We start from the raw sequence: 16,212 nt of genomic DNA on the forward strand, positions 1-16,212 counted from the left end.
GATGATATGTTCTCTGGGAGAGGGTGGGGCTTTACAGGAGTGCTGGTCGTCCTGAGCTGTCTGATTGTGGGAGCCATATTCCTGATACACCATGAACCCCCCGAGGAGGCTAAAGAGGGTAACCTGACTTATAGTGTAGACGATGAGAATTTGATATTACCAAAGCATTTCAAACGGTCACTGAAACTGAGTAGTATGCTAAGCATGAGAGTGGAGTTGGGGAAGGATATCTCAGTTGAGTTCTATGTAGACCAACTGGGGTCCTTCACTCCTTGGCAGTCCAGAACTATGGGCCTCTTTGGAAGGTATTTGTGTAAATCACCATGTAATTCTTGGAATCAGGTCATAGCTCACACTGAGAGGGGTGGCTACGTAAACCCACATACCCAATATGGGAACAGATGGAGTATGGTAAAAGTGAGGGTTTTTGACTGCCATCCGGAGCAGGGGAAGTATTATATAAAGGTACGACTCACCATCAAGAATGTGAACACCGAGGATCTTGGGTTGTGGTATATTGGCTTTGACCAGGTTTCGACCGATACTATGGTGCCATTCCAGGTCGCAGAGGTAAGAGTTGGTGAGGATGCCAAGGCCAGTCAGAATCCAATCAGTCTCCCTAACAAAACTAATATTCCTGATATAGTCATCCAGGGCCAATGGCCGGTACGAATAGTCCAGACAAAATACCTTAATTAAGTGATTGAGGTGGAGACTGGGTTTGGGGATTCTAATCTATGGTTGGAATGGATTCAATATAGGGCCAGATCAGTAGCTAAAGAAGAATGTTATGCCTGTGCCACAGCTAAACCTAAGTTGACTACCATCCCTTTTCCACTCAATGGAATTAATTCACCTAGGGGAATGGCCTGTATGGTAAAGCTGTTCATGAAAGCAGGAATGCCAGATAATGACAGTTGTACTGATCTGCACTATTTGTATCCACATGTACCCCTTAAATCTAGGCTCCCTCCCTTCACAGTGACAGGAGGAGACTATTACTGTTTGGCCCGGTACAACATTCATGGGAAAGACGTAGGGGAAGTGAGTACTTGTAACAGCACGGAGAATATTACAATAGATGAGGCCATGAGAGATCTGGCAGGCTGGTTGAGCTCTGGGGATTTCAGTAAGATAAGGAGGCCAAGGGCTGACATCTGGTGGTTGTGCGGGGGAATGACGTTATGGCCAAATCTACCCACGAATTGGACAGGCATATGTGCTCTTGTGCATTTGGGACTGCCTTTCACCCTTATCCTACACCAGGATGCGGTGTTGGCCAAACGGGAGAAAAGAAGTACTCCATCTGGGTCTTTTGACGATAAAGTATACATTTATAACATTGGGGTTCCAAGGGGGGTGCCAGACGAGTTCAAAGCGAGAAATCAGATACTAGCAGGATTAGAGTCAAGCATTTTCTGGTGGTCCACTCTCAATAAGAACGTGGACTGGATTAATTATATCTATTATAATCAACAGCGCTTCATCAATTATACCAGAGATGCAATAAAAGGATTGGCAAAACCGCATCACATTAGACATGTTATTGGACGAGAAGGGAGGGTTCTGCGTGATATTCGGAAAAATGTGTTGTACGTTTATCCCAAATAACACAGCTCCGGACGGATCAGTGACCAAGGCCCTGGCTGGTTTAACCACCCTAGCTCATGAATTGGCAGAAAATTCTGGGGTGGATACTTCTCTGACTAATTGGGTTGACAGTATGTTTGGAAAATGGAAAAATGTCATGATCACTGTGTTGTGGGCTACCTTCACCTGTGTGACTGTGTTAGTTTTGTGAGGCTGTTGCTTTATTCCGTGCGTGAGAGGTCTCATTTCTCGGACTCTGGAGAAATCGATGACACAACAGATGGTGAGATATGGACAGATCCCAAGCTCTGACCAGTGGAATGATGAATACATGCCCCCAGACCTAGAGGATGGATCCGGCTCCTTCACATACGAGGAGCCTAAGCTGGATGAGACCATTTTTGATGTTTCGGATTTTTAGGTTGTTTCCTGTTTTGATGTTTAGACTGTTTCTTTGATGAAGATTGTAACAAAAATCCTGATAAGAAGAGTTATGATTCTGATGTAGACCTAGAACAGTCGGTGAAAATACAGATGTTGGTATGTGTTAGGTTGATTTTGGATAACCATAGATATTGTTATCTAATAAAAATAGATGTGTGCTTGTGAGTATAATATTTAGTCAAAGTGTGGATTGTTATGGATTTTATGAATAAATGACTAAACAATGTATACATTTAACTAGAACTAGAACTAATTGAATTCTACCATTTTTACTTTAGTGATTAATTATGTTAGTTCATGAGAAATAGGTTATGTAGCATGGACAAGGGGTAATTAAAAATGATAACCATTGTGGAAGAAAGGAATGTATGTATGTGTCGAAAGAAAGCAAAGAGACTCGTTAACCGATGTTTGAACCGACACAGCTATAACTCTGTGGAGATAAAATAAGACAGTGAGAGCCCCTCCAGGTTTTCCGTATCTGGGGGGACTGGAACTGTCAGCTAAGTGGTAATAAACTGTGGTGAGACTTCAGGAGATAATCCAAATATAGTGTGTAATGTATGTGCGTTAGCTGAAGAGAAGGGATAAAAATAACTGTTTTGTATATGCACTGGAGAGCTCTCGAGAATAAACGCTATTGATTAATTTGGTGGCTGGTCTTTGTCTATTTTATGCAAATAAGAACCTTACAAATTCTTAGAAACGGACAGAGTGTTTGCTTTGTTATAATTAAATTGGTTAACGAAAACATAGGAATCAAATTCCTCTAACAGTAACCCTGTGTGATCTGCTGTGTGAATGGTAGGTCAGGTGTGCTGTTCTATTGAGTCATCCTTCCAGACCTGCAGGCCAGTGTTTAGCTCTTATTAACCAGAGCTCAGGGAACACAACACACACTCTGCTACAGCTAGTTGGACCACAGGACAACAGTACCATATAATTGTACAATGCACCAGGGATATGGATCTCGTAGGTACGCTCTGAGCTGAATATTTAATTAGATTCACAAAGAAATGGTGTATTATATAACTAGTTATAGACTACTCTGTTAACCATGCTAGTTAAATATGACCTTCAGGAGAACACATGTGGATCAGGGTTTTCAGGGCCGTTCTGATACTCTGTCATGACCAATAGCACATAGAGAATGATTACACTGTAGGCAGATTAGTAACCATTCTGACCTCTCCCTCTCATTATACGATTTGGGGTTTTGTTGTATCTGATACAATCAGTGTTTGATTACTGATCCACAGGCATCATCAGCCCAGTCCACCTCTCACTGGACTTTTCAACTCCTATCCAGGAACACCCTGAACATGATGCATTGACAGTAATTGGCCAAATCACTGCCCGCCTGTGGATGGCTTCCAGCTTGGTGCAGATCTTTTCCACCATAATAACCAGAAAAAGGCCTTTTCAGCAGCACTTGCTAGGTGCTATAGCGCAGATCTTCTGTCCTTTCCTTTGATGCCCAGAGCGGAAAGCAGTCTCCATGTTGATTAGGCAGGGAAGCCATGCCAGCCGACTTCAACTGGGTAAACCCAGACACTCCATCCCTTCCCTCGCATCTTATCTGCCAGGATGTCATACTTTCCCTTCTTGTGCTGGTATGCTTCCACACACCTCTCTGAGGGCACAGTCACCAGCTTTTTCTCCTTTACCGCCCATATGATGATGTCTGGACGGATAGTGGAGACAACCATGTCAGGGAGGAAGATCAGCTTTCTGTCTAGGTCAGCACGCATCTACCACGGTCTTGCATCTCCCACATTCTGGCTTGTTCCAGGATGCCGTCTTCCTGGGTCTGGCTACTTCTGCTTCCCGTGGCCTGACTAAGTTGATGTGGTGGCCTTTGTTGGTGGGAGTCCTCTTTTTCCTCTGTTGATTCTCGAGGATCATGGCCAGTTCCCTTAAAACTTGGTAGTGCCTCCATCTGAATTTGCCTAGGGAGAGGGCAAGAGTGCACTGTTAAAACATTCTCCATGGTGCCAAGTTTGTTGCAGAGAGATAGGTATGGGTTTTCAGCGAGGCCCCACCTGTGTAAGTTAGTGAGGGATGGGAGCACGTCATAGACAGATCTGAACAGGAACAGGATTCTGTCAGGATCCATCCTCCACAGCTCACCCAAAGACACTCCAGGCTCCCTGGGCTCCCAACCTCACTGCTTTGGCCCTTCTCTGATCCTCCATTTGCCTGACTTCCTGCTGCACCAGGTGCCTCCTTTCAGTGGTGTTGGCTTTGGCCCAGCATGTGGTCTTCGTTGTTTCAAGGCCCTGTCTTTATTGGCAGATATTCCCCTCTTTTTGCCAGCAGCACACCACCCAGCATCCCACTGCTGGCTTGCCTCTGAAGCTCAGCATGGTTGGTCTTGGCTGCTCCCTGGATGGAAGACCAGATGGTGGAGGAAGTGGTGTTGGAGGGCCAGTACGAGGCACTCTTTCCTCTTGTCTATTAAAATATCCCAATGTCTCAGGGCAGTGATTGGGGACATTGCCCTGTGTGGGGTGCCGTCTTTCGGATGGGACGTTAAACAGGTGTCCTGACTCACTAAAGATCCCATGGCACTTATTGTAAGAGAAGGGGTGTTAACCCCTGTGTCCTGGGTAAATTCCCAATCTGCCCCTCATACCATCATGGCCACCTAATCATCCCCAGCTTCCAATTGGCTCATTCATCCCCCCTCCTCTCCCCAGTAACTATTCCCCAGGTTGTTGCTGTAAATGAGAATGTGTGCTCAGTCAACATACCTGGTAAAATAAGGGTTCAAAAAAATATACTACAAAAATGTCACCGTGCTTCAACCTGTTTGACGGCTTTGGTGGCAGACCACTTTCTTTGTGTTCTGAATTCAATCATGGCACCTTGTATCTTCAGGTCTTTGGAGTCCCTGAGGATCATCACCAGCCTGGTCTTTACCACTTTGAATTCTACCAGTGATGAGATTGGTAGTTGTAGCTTTGCTATTCTACTGTACAGGCCCACACATGAGAAGCTGGGGGGCACACCAAGCCATCTGCGTAGGTCTCGGTTCGCAATTCTCTCTAGTGCCTGTTGTTGATGAGGTGACCTTGTACAGGGTTAGCGGCCAGGTTATTCGGGGGAGGACACTGTGCTGGTACATCCAGCACAGTGTACATGTGGATCTTCTGTCCATTAGGGTCTAGTCAAATAACTTTCCCAGGCACTTGACGGGGTTATTGACGAATTATGGATTTTTTTTTCTCGCTGAACCTGTCTGTCACCTTTCCTTGTCTTTCTGTCACCTTTCCTTATCACCATGCTTCTCGAATTGCAAGGTTTATTAATCAAAAGTAAAACATTACATTTAGTAAAATGTTTCAAGCATTCAGCATAGTTAAACATGATTACTGTCAGTTATTGTGAATCATTCTTTGCAACACAATACATTCAATAAACTGTTGAAATGAGATTAATTTTGTTACTCTGGGTTCCTTTGTTTCTCTGCTACAGAAAGAACAACAGGAAAACCTGCTTTAGCTATAGACCCATCATTTTAAATGTTTCAGCAAAGCCTCTCTCCCTCTGGTCACAACTGCACTAAGCCAGAGGGGGAGTCGTGTCAAAGACCTAACTCAGTGGGAGGAGGCCTCAGGAGTAAACCTTTCTTGTCTCCTCTGATAAAAGCCACTTCTTTTGAAGATGAGGATGTGTACTGGGGCTAGGCTGCTGTTGTGTGGAATTCACACAGTGAGGGGATCGCAAATAGAAGACAAATGAAGCAGGGATCAAGCTCCACATCACTGGGGAGTGGTGGACGTGCACTTCAAAATGATGAATAATTCTGTGTTTAATATGTCCAAAGTGGATCAGACATCTCATTAAAGGAAGAAGCTCAATAAAACATGCATCTGGTCTAATGGATTCTCTCTAAAGATACTCTTCTCTTCTCCACTATGTCACATCAGCTGTACGTTGGAGTGGACGGATCTGGGGAGCACTAAGCTGAATGTTAAGGGGCCAGTATTGATTGATTGGCCAGTATTGATTGATTGATTTTCTCCATAAACTTCTCTCTAACCCAGAAAAACAGATATAATTCACCATTGAAGTACCGGCCATACCATAAGCTATATTACATGTTCTTTGCTACATTGTTTCCACACTGCAGCAGAGAGAATGAGCCTACAAGGTAGTCGCCTGGAGCAGTGATAAAAACATTTTATATAAATTTGTCAAATTAAATAAAAAGGATGTGAAGCACATAAAACAAAAACAGATAGGATATATAGGATACTGATAGGATATTGATAAGATATATAGGATACTGATAGGATATTGATAAGATATATAGGATACTGATAGGATATTGATAAGATATATAGGATATTGATAAGATATATAGGATACTGATAGGATATTGATAAGATAAATAGGATATTGATAAGATATATAGGATATTGATAAGATATATAGGATAATGATAGGATATATAGGATATTGATAAGATATATAGGATACTGATAGGATATTGATAAAATATATAGGATATTTAAGATATATAGGATATTGATAGGATATGCAGGATACTGATAGGATATTGATGATATGAATCAACACTCATTTGTATTTTCTTTCACCTATACAGTGAATGGAGGCTTGTAATGCCCAAGCCAGATCAAGCTATGCAGCAGCAGGTATTAGAGGTGGTGACAGTGAGTAATGTTAGTGGTGGTGGTGGGAGACGACAGATAGTGAGTGCCACTCCAGCGTTAAGCACCACTCTCAGTGTGTCAGGTACTGGTACTCTCCTCACCTCCTACACAATTCTCCTCAGCTTTCAGTCAATCATAGAGCTGCTGCTAGACTGGATAGGGGCTTTCTCACCTGTCTGGAACAACATGCTATTTGCACTACATATGTCATATCAGTAAAACCAAATTCACTGAAATGCAGCTATAATGCCATGACAACAGATGTAGATATCAATGTGACCTCACCTCTCCACTATTTCCCTTGAAAGTACCCCATGTACAACTTAGAACATGCCCTCGCCCTGCGAAGCCACTTCCCCTCTAATGATGCTAACTAGTCAGTCCACTTATAATCAAACTCTAAAGAGAATTCCTAATGCCAAAGCTATTACACTCCCATTGACAGACTCGCTCTCTACACCCCCTCCTGAAGGTAGATACCGTAAAGCTCATTGAGAATCAGAGCCAGACACAGTGTTTTTCATCTATGGTGACCTTTGATTTTCCATCTGCCAAGACATGCAATTTCATCGTATTGCCTAGTGGGTGGGGAACCTTTACTCCTATAGGGAAGGACTGGCCACCAACATGATGCCATTTACTAAGATAACACTGTGTGTGTGTGTAGACGGTAGATGGGAGGTGTGGGGGGGCGAAGAGACACAGACAGACACAGAGAGTGAAGCGAGAGAGACTGCAGGGTGTATTTTTCCTTGGATAATTACAGCTTTGCATATGTGTCTTTCAGTGTAAGTCTTTAAAATCCTATACTTCCTGGTGTGGTTGTGATATAATTCCCCTGCACATTTGAATTGCCTCTTCCCTAAGGTGAAGTATTAATTAACTGTAGTACATTTCAGCCAGAAACAACTGAACACAATACAACCAGGGCTCTGAATCTTAACAGAACAAAAATGTTTAGTGCATCTTTTAATTTGCTTCAGGACAGCTCATATGACTGACATGTTAGTTATAATGTGAATGATGTACAAAGCTGGATATGCATTAAAAGAGATGTGGTTAGATCAAGAATAGATGAGCTACAAAACCAAGTGAAGCTCAATTTCTTTAAAAAAACAGAACCCAACACATTTCAGTCATTGTTTCACCGGTCAAAAACAAACTGGTACTTTCATCAAGTACTTTTCATCCATAGCTGACTGTTATAGTATTGCACATAGCATTGGCCATGTGTGTTACGTTGACAGGTGTGATCTTTGAAATGGTTATGTTCAGTGGTAAGAAATGCTGCAATTCATTTTGTGTGAAAAAGGAACAAAATGTCAATGACATGTACTTTGATGTTATTAAAAAGTAAATGCCACGCAGGGTAAGGTTTTTAAATGGCACTTTCCATACAATCTACAGAGTACAAATTAGAGAAAAAAACGGTGAAAAGGCCAAGATCACATACATTCATGTACATCCTTTCTAGATACCAATGACCAATATAAAAGATTCTTCCTCCAAAACGACATCTACGAGATTTCAAGAAAATGCACCTTCAATTTCATGGACATTTTGTTCCATTTTCACCCAGATGGACTCAGTAATGACGTCTGAAAGGATACATCTAAAGAGGCAGATGGACTGACTGCAGCTGGAAACGACCAGATAAGAGCCCCTCTTATTAGGTTAATAGATGAGCTACATCTTACCACTCTTAGCATAGAACAACTCTGCAGGATTGACATAGTTCGGTCTGGCAGTTTGATTTTCCACGAGGAGAAATCACGATAGTTGGTGCCTTACCAACCTCATGTATTTCACAAGAGTGAGAAATAGTAAAGGACGCATGGTCAGGGTTCCCGGACGCATTTTAGAATCATTTAACGGCATCAAACATCAAGCACTTAATCAGATCACTGTGGGCTCGAGGTATTAATGAATTAAATACATATAATAAAAATATCATTTTATTAATTAAATACATTTACATAAATGTGTTATGTATTGTGTAATGTATTCCCATTGGTATTCATCACCTACTGTGAGTACTACAACATCAACCTGAGAGAGAGCGAGAGAGATAAAAGAGAGAGATATAGAGAGGGAGAAAGAGATTGTAAATGTACTGAAGACTGGTCTGCTTAACCATCAGTCTCTCTCAAACAGAACCACAGGCTGCAGAACAGACCAGATGCAAAAGCCAAAACAACTATCTGAATAATAATAACTCTCTGTAGGAGGATGTCTCATAATGGAAATTCTCATTACTTCTTCAACAAAAGGAAGATGTAATGATCAGAACTAAAAATCAAACGCTCACAAAGTCCTGCTGTTTTTGGGGTGGTGGTGGGGGGGGGGGCGACAGCAAAAATAACATCACAATGTAGCGGATGTGTGGGTCTGTGAGCTACAGTATGTAAGACATGGTTCACTCTCTCTCTCTCTCGCTCTCTCTCTCGCTCTCTCTCTCTGTGTGTGTGTGTTCAAAGAGTTCTGTTACAGAGAGAGACAGACAGTGAGCTGATGATGTTGACCTGAGGGTTCAGTGCTGCTGGGTAATTGGCAATTCATCCGTTGTGTGTGATTCACCAGCTCAGAGAGCCCAGCGGTCACGTCCTAGGCGTCCAGAGAGAATGACTGTCCATCCGTGTTTCAAAGCACCAGAGAGCGTGAGACAGAAACACACAGAAATAGAGAGACAGAGCTGCTAACCACAGGAGTCAGATCTATCAGTGCATAGAAAGACATTGTTCCAAAAAACACATTGGCCGGCAGCCTAATAACATCTCTTCTCTCCCACACTCTCTCACAAATTGTGTCTCCTTTCTCTCTCACACACACTTCTCTCTCACACACACACACGTTGTTCTCTCAATGTCCCATTGGCACCTCAGGCTGTAAGGTTGAGATATGTCAGGTCTGAGACTGACACTCAGCCCTGGAACACATGAATCTCCTCTTCACTGAAACAATGCTGTCTCACCAACCTGAGAAAGAGAGGAGGGAGATTGATAAAGGAGGAAGGTGAGAAACAAGGAGAAGGTAAGAGGGGGAGTCAGACAAAGCCTAAAGGTGGGAAAAGTTATCCAATGTTATACAAGTTAACTTCCTTGCACTACATAGCCTGAAATAGCTTGAATCTACTAAATTGAATCTACTAATTTTTAAATTTATTTTAACCTTTATTTAACTAGGCAAGTCAGTTAAGAACAAATTCTTATTTACAATGACAGCCTAGGAACAGTGGGTTAACTGCCTTGTTCAGGGGCAGAACGATAGATTTCGATCTTGCAACCTTTCGGTTACTAGTCCAACGCTCTAACCACTAGGCTACTTGCCGCCCGGCTAAATGCCTAACTGGAGTGTGTAGAGGGGTGTGGAGTGTCACTCACCCCACAGTCAGCTCGGCGAAGGCTGAGGGGCCACACACACACACAAAGACCTTTGACCCCTCAGGCCTAACCAGGAAGTCAGTCAGCATGGAGGCCTCAACCCGCCCCTTCCTGCCTGTCCACCCATCACACGGCTCGGACAGAATATACTCCACCTGGAACCTGGAACCATAGAATAGAGCATAACAGAACTCATCACATGGCTCTGACAGATCATACTCCACCTGGAACCATAGAATGTAACAAACGAATGCATCTTCTGCCTTACCAATTGACAGACGGATCATCAGAACACACTGTACACTGAGTGAGCATAGAGATCAAGAGAGAACATTCTCTGCCTAGCCGAGCAGCAAGACAACATGTACAGTAACATTTATGTGTTAATGCTGCTTCACAGGTAATGGTTCACATGAGAATCTAGTCAATATGGTAATGATGGGGAGTGTTCACACACCATGAACACATCATAGACATCTGGAGCGGGCAAGAACACACACACACAATCAGATTCACCACAGAGGGTCAGTCTTGCTGACATGAACGCAGCCAGACTCATAATGACCACCTTCAATATGAATACACAGTGCACCACACACACCTCTCATCTTCAGCTGCGAGGCCGTCAAGTTCAGAGTGCCACAGGATGTCTCTTTCCTGTCTGTTGAAGAACATCAGCTTGGTTTTCCTAGAACACACACAGATATAATGCCGTCAGAACAGCCTTGTCATTCACAATGTATACACATCCTCAGAAAGAGAACAATGACAGCCTTGTCCTTCACAATGTATACACATCCTCAGAAAGAGAACAACGACAGCCTTGTCCTTCACAATGTATACACATCCTCAGAAAGAGAACAATGACAGCCTTGTCCTTCACAATGTATACACATCCTCAGAAAGAGAACAATGACAGCCTTGTCCTTCACAATGTATACACATCCTCAGAAAGAGAACAACGACAGCCTTGCAATAGCACAGCAGTCAGAGTACAGCCTCCTTCAGTTTCTATTCAGTCACAAGTAGAAATGAAATACTCTGCATAACATATCTGAAAGAACGGGATCAACAATACAGCAGTATATTTGATAGGATAGGCAGAATATTTTCCATACTGCTTATACCTATCCAAGTCTTTCATATCTACATGAAGTGCTTAGGGGGAAGGGGCTATACTAGGGGTTGTTTCTTGGTGGAGCCATGACAGTGTATTTCACCTGAGTGAGCCCAGGTCCTGGAGGGCCAATCGGATCACCCGAGCCATCGGCGTGAACCCCGTGCCGGCTGCTAACAGGTAAAGGTGAGTGACCTCACGCAGGAGGCGGAGACTGAACGGACCATCTGGGCTGCTGACAGACAGGTGGTCACCTAGGCAACCAGGGAAGAGGAGAGAAGGAAACCCATTAAGCTGAGAAACCACACAAACACAAGAATAAGCAAAAACAGATAATACATTAAAAAAAATTGACTACAAATCAGGATAGCTTGAATAATGAAAACAGAACACAGTGTCTGTTCATTTCCTACCATCAGTTATCCATTTCCTCTTTCATGATGTTTCTGTTTGTACTGTACAGCTAGTCTTCGTTGTAATGGAGAATGTTTTTCTTCTTTAACTGACTGACTGGGAAATAAACATCCTCCATCTGTCCCAATGTTGCAGCTGGGCCTGCATCGCCAGGCAACCACACACACCACTCAACACTAGCATATATTCAGGTAATGGGGGCCAGATGAGGACAATTACATAGCCTGAAGCCCTGTCAGTGAGCATAGTTTACACAGAAAGATAAAGAAAGAAGCCTCTATATTTCCTGTCCACTTCTGTGCAGATGGACTGGTAGGACAATTACTTTTCCAGAAAGAAGGTCAGGATTTAGATATATATTGATTCCACTGTTAAGAGAAGACACAAGACAAAGGCCAGGAAATCTGATTCATTGGAGGTGGAAAGGAAAGAAGGGTTACATTCTGGCACCCTGACTATGTAGAAGGCTGGACTCTGAGAAAGGGTCGGGAGGATAGATGAGAAAAAACAACCTGTTTATGAGTTTTTAAATAGAAACTAATTACACCATCAATCCTGTTTGGGTGCTGAGCAATCTCCCCCTGTAATTGATTTATCTGAATAGTGCCTACTTCTGCTGATGTATGAATAAGAGGAGAGCGAGAGAGAGAGGGGAGAGAAAAGAGAAAGGGAGGTGACAAAATGATACAGGATGAGAGAGATGAGGAGAAAAGATAGGGTCTAACTAGGGCTGTGACGATTATAGAATTTTAGGCAACGATTAATTGTCATGCAAATGACCAGTTATTGTCATAATTGTCTTTTTTGTTGAAAAATGTTTTGAACTTGTAACGTATCTTTGAAAATGAGCTACGACTTACCTACTAAATACAACAGCATTGGTGACACCCCTATCTCAAGAACTAATGGTTTGGACTGCTTGGATCTCTTGGAAATGAAGCTTCTCCTCCCGACCGTGCCATTCTGCTCGTAAAATGACTACCAAGTGTACCCACTTCATGTAAAAATGCTATTATCTACGTGAATATAAAAGTTGATAATTGTCCATAATTGCTGGTTACACTATTATAAGCGATAATAGTGCTAGCCCTAACTAACATCTGACATTTAATACTCAAAATACATAATGAGAATAGAATTGCAAAGTGCTACTATTAATCATAAGTATATCCCTAATCACAATGGTAATAGTATAGTCCTCCCTGTGAATGTTAACGTCATAATCATGTTATTACTAACGGTCATGTAAATGCAGTACCCTATCATAATCACAATCAATGCTTGTGTAATGCATTTTAAATACTAAATGTTGTTAAGTTTTGTTTTATTTTAATCGACACACAGGAGTCAAGAACTTCTGTCACCTAGTCTACTTGTGTATGCAACAGCAAAACATGTAAATGAGTTCATGGTAAACAAAAGGTAATCTAATCAATCCTGGTTGGAAGAAAAATAACCTTCTCTCTGGTTTCTGACATGCTATTTTCTTTCTTCGTGTTGTTGCCTACCTTGCTCACTTATCTGAGATTTTAGTATTCCACAGCGTGGCTAAACCACCTACAGATTGACGTATGCTGCTGTACATCTCACACGCAAGCAATGAAAAAAAAAGTTTGTCAATTGATTTTGTTTACAGCCTACGTCTACACATGGCAAGGTTGAAGTAGGAGCCAGTTATAAAACAAACTTGACCTCTATATATGAATATTCCACTTACATATGAACACACAGCACTTGAACACACACATACATTTACACACACAGAAACAAACACACGCACGCACACAACCTACTCACTAACAACCTTATATTTCTTTACTCTTATTATTATCTATCCGAATGCCTAGTCACTTTACCTTGCCTTTATGTATATATCAACCTCAAGTAGCTCGTACCTCTACACAATGATCTGGTACTCCCTGTATATACCTCTACACATGGATCTGGTACTCCCTGTATATACCTCTACACATGGATCTGGTACTCCCTGTATATACCTCTACACATTGATCTGGTACTCCCTGTATATACCTCTACACAATGATCTGGTACTCCCTGTATATACCTCTATACATTGATCTGGTACTCCCTGTATATACCTCTACACATGGATCTGGTACTCCCTGTATATACCTCTACACATGGATCTGGTACTCCCTGTATATACCTCTACACATGGATCTGGTACTCCCTGTATATACCTCTACACATGGATCTGGTACTCCCTGTATATACCTCTACACATGGATCTGGTACTCCCTGTATATACCTCTACACATGGATCTGGTACTCCCTGTATATACCTCTACACATTGATCTGGTACTCCCTGTATATACCTCTACACAATGATCTGGTACTCCCTGTATATACCTCTACACATGGATCTGGTACTCCCTGTATATACCTCTACACAATGATCTGGTACTCCCTGTATATACCTCTACACAATGATCTGGTACTCCCTGTATATACCTCTACACATGGATCTGGTACTCCCTGTATATACCTCTACACATTGATCTGGTACTCCCTGTATATACCTCTACACAATGATCTGGTACTCCCTGTATATACCTCTACACATGGATCTGGTACTCCCTGTATATACCTCTACACATGGATCTGGTACTCCCTGTATATACCTCTACACATTGATCTGGTACTCCCTGTATATACCTCTACACATGGATCTGGTACTCCCTGTATATACCTCTACACAATGATCTGGTACTCCCTGTATATACCTCTACACAATCATCTGGTACTCCCTGTATATACCTCTACACAATGATCTGGTACTCCCTGTATATACCTCTACACAATCATCTGGTACTCCCTGTATATACCTCTACACAATGATCTGGTACTCCCTGTATATACCTCTACACAATCATCTGGTACTCCCTGTATATAGCTCCCCATTGATCTGGTACTCCCTGTATATAGCTCCACATTGATCTGGTACTCCCTGTATATAGCTCCATTCTTGCGTATTTTATTTGATTCCTCTTTTGATCGTTACTATTTAAAACTATATATGTATATATATATATATATATAATAATAATTCAACTCTTGCATCTTTGGAAATGGTTCGGAATATCAATGTAAAGTCTACACCAGTTGTATTTGGTGTATGTGATAAATAACATTTGAACAACCCACTTAGCTGTAACAGTGAGGTTTACTGGGGGCCTCAGACTTACCAATGTTGAGGTTGTTTAGGTGTGGAGTCAACACTCCATCTGGGTAGACTTTGATCATGAGGAAGATGTCAGTGGCTGCAGTCCCCTGTGTGGAGTCCAGTGTAGCTGGTACCAGTGTTTCCTCGACTGGCGTGTAGGGCTTCACCACCTCACTGTCTACACATATAGCATTAACATTAGCAATGAATTACATGTGATGCTATGGGATTAGCGGCAGCCCAGATATAGCGTTAGCCAACTGTCTACACATTTCATAAGGCTTGTTTTTCTCTGGAGGCCAGGAAGGAGCTGGTACGATGTACATTACTGGCGGTTTTAGATTTTAGTGATGTTATATATATGCAAGCCTCAACCACTACCGTGAGAGCAATTGATTCAGTATAGCATGCGGCCCTCAGGTTCATTAACAATCAAAAACATTTAACACATCATTGTGATCTCTACAGTGCTGTTGGCTGGTCGTCATTGACCTTGCTTAAACACTGGTATACACTGATTTATAAGGCCATATTGGGTAAAATGCCATTTTATCTCTGTTCTTTTTTAATCAGATCAGTTACGGTCACATTCTCATTTGCTTTTAACAGTACCAAGAATTAGAACAGGTCATGGTAGAAATAGTTTTAGTTACTCAGCTCTGTGGTCCTGGAATTCTCTCCTGAACATTTAAAAATGTGATGATCTAGTCACGTTGGTGGAGTTTAAACACTTGGTCGATGTAAATATCATAGAAGCGTGTAATTGTCTTTAGAACAGCTGGTTTTTAGTTAGTTACGACATTTGTGTTTCATTACGTAATAGTTGTACTGTATGTGTGTCTATAGTAGAGGTCGGCCGATTATGATTTTTCAACGCCGATACCGATTATTGGAGGACCAAAAAAAGGCGATACCGATTAAATCGGCCGATTTTTTAAAATGTATTTGTAATAATGACAATTACAACAATACTGAATGAACACTTATTTTAACTTCATATAATACATCAATAAAATCAATATAGCCTCAAATAAATAATGAAACATGTTCAATTTGGTTTAAATAATGCAAAAACAACGTGTTGGAGAAGAAAGTAAAAGTGCAATATGTGCCATGTAAGAAAGCTAACGTTTAAGTTCCTTGCTCAGAACATGAGAACATATGAAAGCTGGTGGTTCCATTTAACATGAGTCTTCAATATTCCCAGGTAAGAAGTTTTAGGTTGTAGTTATTATAGGAATTATAGGACTATTTCTCTCTATACGATTTGTATTTCATATACCTTTGACTATTGGATGTTCTTATAGGCACTTTAGTATTGCCAGTGTAACAGTATAGCTTCCATCCCTCTCCTCGCTGCTACCTGGGCTCGACCCAGGAACACATCGACAACAGCCACCTTC

The 16,212-nt window shown here is 41.9% G+C and overlaps 1 protein-coding gene across 2 annotated transcripts in view; it reads right to left on the reverse strand.

The window, feature by feature from the left end:
• Window positions 1–7,652: 7,652 nt before the first annotated feature.
• Window positions 7,653–16,212, reverse strand: part of LOC120031281 (cytochrome b5 reductase 4) — a 28,522-nt gene continuing 19,962 nt past the window's right edge. For both annotated transcript variants that reach the window (XM_038976962.1, XM_038976961.1), the window contains 5 exons: window positions 14,832–14,987; window positions 11,314–11,464; window positions 10,695–10,781; window positions 10,094–10,255; window positions 7,653–9,688 (listed from right to left, as the gene is read on the reverse strand). In XM_038976962.1, the coding sequence (XP_038832890.1) occupies window positions 9,634–9,688; window positions 10,094–10,255; window positions 10,695–10,781; window positions 11,314–11,464; window positions 14,832–14,987 (611 nt within the window). In that variant the 3' untranslated portion in view covers window positions 7,653–9,633. The remainder of the gene's footprint in view (window positions 9,689–10,093; window positions 10,256–10,694; window positions 10,782–11,313; window positions 11,465–14,831; window positions 14,988–16,212) is intronic.

Source organism: Salvelinus namaycush, chromosome 37 (genome assembly GCF_016432855.1).
Source record: "Salvelinus namaycush isolate Seneca chromosome 37, SaNama_1.0, whole genome shotgun sequence".
Classification (NCBI taxonomy): Eukaryota; Metazoa; Chordata; class Actinopteri; order Salmoniformes; family Salmonidae; genus Salvelinus; species Salvelinus namaycush.